This window comes from Ctenocephalides felis, unplaced genomic scaffold (genome assembly GCF_003426905.1).
Source record: "Ctenocephalides felis isolate EL2017-DRISC unplaced genomic scaffold, ASM342690v1 CF-g0.4_SCAFFOLD_01170, whole genome shotgun sequence".
Classification (NCBI taxonomy): Eukaryota; Metazoa; Arthropoda; class Insecta; order Siphonaptera; family Pulicidae; genus Ctenocephalides; species Ctenocephalides felis.
Genome location: NW_020537324.1, coordinates 28,910,138 through 28,918,505, shown reverse-complemented (window position 1 = coordinate 28,918,505; position 8,368 = coordinate 28,910,138). Strand labels below are relative to the sequence as shown.

The 8,368-nt window shown below is 26.5% G+C and overlaps 1 protein-coding gene across 2 annotated transcripts in view; it reads right to left on the bottom strand.

The window, feature by feature from the left end:
* Positions 1-1,707: 1,707 nt before the first annotated feature.
* Positions 1,708-8,368, bottom strand: part of LOC113368437 (rab11 family-interacting protein 1) — a 34,434-nt gene continuing 27,773 nt past the window's right edge. Inside the window, exons 3-10 of one of the 2 annotated variants that reach the window (XM_026609982.1) lie at positions 8,210-8,350; positions 6,985-7,148; positions 5,305-5,573; positions 4,598-4,877; positions 2,929-3,261; positions 2,581-2,711; positions 2,312-2,493; positions 1,708-1,860 (exon numbers count right to left, since the gene is read on the bottom strand). In XM_026609982.1, coding sequence (XP_026465767.1) covers positions 1,854-1,860; positions 2,312-2,493; positions 2,581-2,711; positions 2,929-3,261; positions 4,598-4,877; positions 5,305-5,573; positions 6,985-7,148; positions 8,210-8,350 — 1,507 coding nt within the window. In that variant the 3' untranslated portion in view covers positions 1,708-1,853. The remainder of the gene's footprint in view (positions 1,861-2,311; positions 2,494-2,580; positions 2,712-2,928; positions 3,262-4,597; positions 4,878-5,304; positions 5,574-6,984; positions 7,149-8,209; positions 8,351-8,368) is intronic. The other variant, XM_026609983.1, reaches the window with a different exon arrangement.

Genomic DNA, 8,368 nt, shown 5'->3' with positions numbered 1-8,368 from the left:
CATGTAAATATGAATCAAGGTAAGTGGAATATAAACTAGTTGTGAGTAACATTTTGCTTTAAGGCAATTGCATTAAATATACATCGATACAAATACATAAAAGAATTAACCAATGCAATTTTCAAATGATGTTTATCAAACATACTTATAATATCTGTAATTGTATAAATTCAATTAATTTGTTTAGCACATTTCATTCCACCCATTTCGGATTCTTAAAATGTATTTTATATAAGTGTGGACGTTAACTGTAATCAGTAACTACATACAAACAAAGAATAGATATATGTTTTGTTCGTAGATAGTTATATGATCAGAATCGCTCAAGCGACTAAATTCTGAACTTTGGTCAATTTTTATAGTTTATTGCTTATCCTAGGCCTATAATATTTTGGTATGTTATTTTAGACTGTGAAATCTATTGCCATACAAAGTTTCAAAAGATTAAATATGTTTTAAACTTTGAAAAAATTAGATTTTTGAGGAATTTAAAATTTTAAATTAGTTATTTAAGTTCCCAAAATCGTTGACGAAAATTTGTATCCGCACACACAATACATCCATTTTTTCTAAGGTATGCCAAAATGTTCAGAAACTTCTAAAACATATATATATATAGAAAAAATCATTTTCGATTTTTTTGCGATTACTATAACTTGCCCTATGGGAAGTTAATAAAATTTTTTGAACAGTTTTTGAATTCTTAAAAATCGAACAAAAATTGTGGGTTAAAACGGTCGGTCGTCGGGCAAAACTGGCTAACGACTTTGTCGAATCAGATCGAATGACTAAATTTTTGAAATCGATCTAGCCGTTTTTGAGAAAACGTCGACGAAAGCTAAAATGTCGGCCCACATATCCACACACTCACTTCTCCAAAATGTAGCCCACATATACACACTCACTTCTCCAAATTTGGTCTCATTCGATTCAAAATGACTTGAAATGTTGAGAAAGCACAAAAATAGCAAATCTGTTTTTTATTGTGATAACAAACCTCCTTCAGGAAGTTAATTATGAAAGTATTAATTTGATATTTTAGTATATATTTAATTTTAATATTTTAGGTATGCATCAAAATTTGCAAAACTTTTCTCAAGAATGTGATAATGCAATGATAATGGATCACACAGGACTACAATGTGCTTTAGCTGAAGATTTATGCAAATCCGTCAATAACGAGCATAATGATAGTTTATCAGTGTTGTCTTCTCTTTCTGATTATATACATACACCATTTTCATATGTATAGAATATAATTTATTCAAAGTTAAAAACTGATACAAATACATTTGTGCACTCCAGATATAAATTAATGTAACTATACAAGTGCATAAACAGGATGGTTTCTTGTTAGTAATTTTTAATATAATTAGCACCAAAAATGATATGTATATATTTAATATATCCAAAATTAAATAATTGTGTTTAAAATATCATATTTATATATATGTATATAGATTTTTTTAAAACTATATTTTTTAACTTAATCTAATTTGAATCATAATAAATATTATAAAAGACTGGAATTCACAGTTTTATAAAAGAATCATATATACATTTCTTCAATTTGATTGCTGAAACCTGTATCTATATATGTATGTATATTTATATATATATACATACATATAAATATATATATATATAATTTTTCATTTATAAAACTGTTAAATAATATTAAAATGTCAAAATATTCTTTAAGGCTCTTACGAAAGGCACTAAGATTAAAATATCTATCATACATTAATAGTTATGTTCCATTCAAGATTCATTTCAATTTATGTACTTACATAATGTCAAATTGTGACAAAGTGTTGCAGTTAGAGTTATCTTAACGCCAATGTTAAAGAAGATCAGCCGCTACATTGAATAACATATATAATTAAATAAAATGTATATGCATGTATTCAAATTATATATTATATATATATATATATATATATATATATATATATATGTTTTATGATAGTAAATTGGTTTATAGCTAATCATTTCAATTTATACATTAATATTAATTGAGTAGGGACGATTTACCCATGTTTGCGTTTTTTGGTTTTTGTACGTTCAATAAAAATTTTATATGAGTCTACTAAAAAAAGGGCCATGTTTCTGGAAATAAAGTACGGAATTATTGAAAAATATCAGAATGGCAAAGATGGACGAGCGTGTAACGCATCATCAAAATGGACAGAAAAAATAATAATTAAATTAATAAATAATAAATTTGTTTTTAATAAAATTAATTATTGCCATTTTAATGAATTTATAATAATTTTAATGTATTTAAATGAATGTTTATAATTTTACTTACCTTGAACTATGTTTTGATGTTCTGGATGATATTGCATTTGATGTATAAGGATTTTGTAGAATTCTAGGAGTGGTTTCCATTACTCGTAAGAGTAGAGAATCTAAATAATCCTCTAGTTCTCGGCATTTTTGCTTATATGACTGCACTTCTGCTTGCAAATTATGTGCTGTTAATATGATATCCTAAAATGACAAAAACTGTGATAAAACTATTCATTTTTTAAAAATGTAGTTTTATTAACAATTCAAAACAGTAATGTATAGTAGTACCTCTCTGGATTTTCCATCAAACATCTGCAGAATTTCCCTAGGAACGGTACTGCCCTTCTTCAATTTTACATTTTCATTTTCTCCTCCAATTATTATCCTTTCGTTTACATGATGATCATCTGCATGCTTATCTGAATTTTAAAATAAGCAAAACAATTCATATTGAAATTTAAATCAAACTAAATAATAAAACAAATCACATACAAAACAATAAAAAATAAAATATTTTATTAATTACTAAAGCTGAATAAAATATGAAAACTCATATGTGAAATTATAAAAAATCAATTAAATGTTAAAATTAAACTATAATAATTTTAAATTCATATATTCACACAAGCTTCTCACCTTTCTTAAATTTCCGTAATTTATTTGCAAATAAGCCTCGAGAACTTTCCTTGATATCTTCTTTTAATGTTTGAGATTTATTTTTTATATTATATTTAGACTCATTTTCAATAAAAGTGGAACTAATATCTCCTATTTTTGGAGAAGAACTTAGTGAATCCAATTTATCATATGATTTTGAAAGACTACTGGAAGAAGCTGAAGAATTGTTCAAATTATTCATAGGTGAATTTGAAGACTTTTCAGGTTCAGCATTTATCTCCGCGTTTGAACTAGGAGGTATCCATGATCGACGTTTTAAAGAATCCGTGCTACCTGGCAATGCAGCCCCATCTAATAATAGATAAATTATAATTTGACTTATAAAGCATTAAAAAAAAATGAAACTAATCATAATTTAGAAAAGCTTTTTACCTTCCCGAAGAAGAATCCGTTTAACTTTAAAAATTCTTCAAAGTTTGCAAAAATTGTTATCGTTTTTTTTGGCATTTGATATAGCTCAATGAGGACTATCGTTTGTCAGTTTTGTGCGACGATCTGCAAACCGTTTCTTTGTAATTTTGAAAAAGGTGTTAAACTTTTCGTCCACATTTAAGCTCATACTACCGAATCGAATTAAAAAAATCAAAAACTGTTTGAAAGATAATAGTTGGGAATGATACTGATTAGTGTTAGGTGAAAATCTACCGAACCGTTTTCTTGTAATTAACTGTTGAAAAAAAATTCAAGACGATTTTTATGGAACTTTTTTTGGCGATATATATCATATATATACGACGAGTAGTTTCATTTTGAAAATTTATCAAAATTGGAGAAAATGAGTAGTTTTTTTATGTTTGTTAAAATTAAAATTAGACGATTTACTTGATATAACGATAGAGTGTTTGTTTGTTGCCAATAAAGTGTGATAAATCCACTCAAAATACTTTTATTCACTCATAAATTAATTTATATTTTATTGATTAAGTCAATTATTTACACATTTTTGCCTCAAGGCAAAATACCGAACCGTTTTCTTGTAATTAACTGTTGAAAAAAATTCAAGACGATTTTTATGGAACTTTTTTTGGCGATATATATCATATATATACGACGAGTAGTTTCATTTTGAAAATTTATCAAAATTGGAGAAAATGAGTAGTTTTTTTATGTTTGTTAAAATTAAAATTAGACGATTTACTTGATATAACGATAGAGTGTTTGTTTGTTGCCAATAAAGTGTGATAAATCCACTCAAAATACTTTTATTCACTCATAAATTAATTTATATTTTATTGATTAAGTCAATTATTTACACATTTTTGCCTCAAGGCAAAATACCAATACCAACTAGTTATTTGTTTAATTAAGTGCAGATAGTTTGATGTTTAGGACAAACTTTTAAAGGTTTAGGAGAAAATAGTCTAAAAGCTAAATTTTGGCTAACATAGTTTTTTTAATTTTGATGTCAAACGATTCAGATCAACTTAAAACGTAAAGAAAATAAAACTAGCAAATCGGATTTTCTGGCGGAAACTTTTTTTTACGAGAAGTTATTTAAAACTACATATTGCTTCAATACTATGCCTACAATCCAAGGATTAGTACTATAAATGAAACATGGATTGATGTAAGACTTAAAAAGCATATTAAATATAGCAGATATTCAGAATAAATAATTTATTTTTACCAGTACGTCCATATAGTTTCTGCTCCCATTCATCAAGAACATTGTCATTTTTGTTAGCTGAGGGGGTACTTGAAACTCTAGGCAATGTTTTGCTTGTTCTAGCCGCCGGTACAGGACTGTTGTCTGCTGAATCAGGTCCATTTTCATCAGACTTTATGGTGAACGAATTTGGACGTTTCAGAGGAGGATTTGAGTTTATCAGCTTAGGAGATGTCTGATTTGCAGAATTTGTGTTTGTATTAAGAGAACTTCCTGATGACTTGTGAGATAAGTCGTCAAACTGCATACAAAAAAATGTAAATATTATTAAAAATGCTAATAGGTGCACATACACAAATTTTTATGCAACATCAGGTTTATGCTATAGCCGATTGATAATACATAATTCAAACCCTTTAAGATATAAAAATTCATTTTTAAAAATATGAATTATTTGCAAAAAAACATTTTCATATGATTTTTTAAATTTTGTTGGAAAGTGTCATAAGATCATAGTTTTAAATGACAATATATTTATCTGATTTAATAAAAAAAGAGCAAATAACAAAAATTATCAATTATTCATTAATCATAGCTGTTTAAAAATTTTCCTTTACAAAATCTAGATACTATAGATTCATGATATTAATAAGCATAATAAGTATACAATGGAATGCATTTTTTTATATACAATTTTACTGCAATCATAGGAATTCATATATTCTCACCGCAAATTCATCATCATCTTCACTTATGACACCAGGATCTGCCTCTCCGGCTCTCTGTCCACGACTTAAGCCGTCACCATGGCCAGAAATTGCAACATGACCAGGTTTGTCCAAACCCAGACTAGAACCGCTCCCAATGCTGTCCTGGTCGACACTACCGTTGCGTTTTTTATCTTTTCGATTTAAATGTACCCGCGATCCTAGCGATTTGGCAAATTTCTTTATGCCTTTACGATTTTCTAATGTTCCTATACTCAATAAACTGCCTCCTGTAAAAAAAACATTTATTGCGTTAATATTAATCTGGAATTTAATTTGGAATATTTCAAGCAGAATATAAAAGTTCCATAAAAATGTATCAATTAATAAAACGCTCTTATCTTTACATACTCCACAATATAAATATATATATATATATATATATATATATATATATATGTGTGTGTGTGTGTGGTCTGTGTGTTTGTGCGTTTCCATGACCAGTGCATTATTCAATCGAGCACATTTGCAGATTATTATTTTAGCATGATCTATATTAATTGAATTGATCAATAATTACTTATTGTTTGAGTTTGTTATTCTGCAGTATATTTAAAAAAAGAGTCAATTAAACTCAAAGCAAAGTAAGAATAAAAACTTTATAGCTTAATGAATTATTAATTCTCATAGAATAAGAATAATGCAATTATTTATCAATGCAATCATTCTAAAAAATACAAAGAACGAAATGTTCAAATCAAATCCACAAATCTTGAAAAGCAAATTAAATAATTTAAACTTCAGTTTTTAAAAAATGCGTGAATATTAAAAAAGTTGTAACAATTTTTTTCAGGCAGTCGCTATTTCATGAAAAAAATTGACTTTCATAATATATATATATATATATATATATATATATATATATGTATATATGGGTATGGTCAGATGCTTATTTTTTAAGATCCCCGACTTCGTCATCTCATCAGCTTCATATCTGTTTTTAAGTTTTTATATACTAATAATAATAATTATAAACTTGTAAAAAAATATATAATAAAAATATTGTTTACATTTTCTATGGCCTTTCAAAAATCTCATAAAATTCATGCTTCTAAATCAAAATATTCCTTAAATTATACCTGATTCTTAATTTGTTTTAATATAAATATGAATTTACAACATTAAAATTAAAAATAAATAATAAATATTTACATAAAAAATTAATTATTACTTTTACCGGCTTTGTTAAAACTCTCACTTCAATTGAAGTGTTTTACATAACAACATAACTCATTTAAAATTATATGCTTCATGAGCACTGCATAATATCGGAATTTTAATTAATGTAAAATATGCATTCCACTGTTTCCTCAACTATCATCAAACAGTGGGTATTTAATAACAATCTTTATACATTCATAATCAAGTATTTTATATAAATTTATGAATTAACGGAAATTAATGAAACTTGCTGCAAGTAAGCCAAATATTTATTGCAAGCGTATCCAAAACCAAAGTTTATAATTGACGCAATTACTGAGCATAAACTCATTACTAACTCAATAAATTAATATCATTAAGAGTTTTTGCTTTAGAAAATAATTTATCAAGTATATATTTTATAGGCAGCAATAAAACTAAATGAACATCGAAAATGAAATGAAATAAAAGGTTTTTAAAAAAACATTCGAAAATATTTACCGACACTTTGTGCAAGTTTTCCTAAGCTTCCTTTATGTTTCCCTCCCTTGCTCAGATCAGTTAAACTTCCAGCCTTCACAGTAAATTGTATTCGAACTTCTAATTCACCACGTTTTTTTTCTTTTTTTTCCTCCGAAGCTCCAGGCTTACTTTCTAGTTGGTACCTACAATATCCGAAACCAAATTAATAATCTCTATTATAATTATAAATATTAGTGCCTTACACCAAAATTTGCTCACTTAAATATATATTAAAAACGGCGTTAGAGACATTTTTCAAGATAAGGTAACTACCAAGAGCTTAAAGTAAAAAATACTTTTTAACTGTAACAAAAAAGGCTTTATTCATTTTATTACGTTAGGTATGGAAAATTGTTTCAAACGTTCTTCATATAAATAATTAATTAGATGTCCAAGTGATATGTTAAGATTTTTTGAGAAAGCTAAAATAACTAAAGATTAATTCAATCTATAACAAGTAGGAATTAACAAAAATTAATCCTTTGCAATTTTTTATTTTCGTTCTCTGAAATCCAATGGTTTAAAAATTCTAAAGAAATCCGGAATTCTTACTGCATATTATTATACAATTGAAAACTTTTGATAATGACCTTTGTTTATTATTATTAATTACATAAAAAATAGGTGATTTACTTATTAAGAATTTTTAAATTATATAAAAATAATGATAAAGTGAATAATGATAAATGTAATGATTGTTATTATTACATAAAAAATTCCCAAATTATTGTATAATTGTATTGATTTTACGTGCGAGATGATCTCTTAACAGTATTAAGTAAACATTTAAAACCACTAGACAAAATTTAAGCATATCATTCAAATATCTTAAATAAGATGGATTTACTAATAAATTAGTAACCACATACTTAGAAAAATTCATATAGAGAATATCTATATGAAGACTAGATTATTAAATTTCTTTAAAAATCATTTTTGTTCATAAATATGGAACAATTAAAACTCTTTTTACACAAATTCTATGAACTGTTATCAATACTCAGAATGCTTTGAAACTGATAAAGAATCTATGAAACCTTCCCTCTAAATAATTACTGACCTATGCATAAGTTGATAAATACAACGCAAAAACACAGCCCTCAAAAATATATTTGAAGTTATATTATTGATTATATCACCGACTTTAAATAACTTAAGCTAGTAGAATTTAATTAAAAGTAAGCTTAATCAAAAAGTCACTTACCAACGACTTCGTGGTCTTTCATAGACGTCAAGATCAGCTAAGGGAATATTCACGCGACCTAGAAATTCATCAACACCTAAAAATCCTCTATGCAACACCGTCAAAACAACAGCAGCTGTGTTTCCTTGAGCAGGTATGGCTCTGTGTGTGAAATATAAA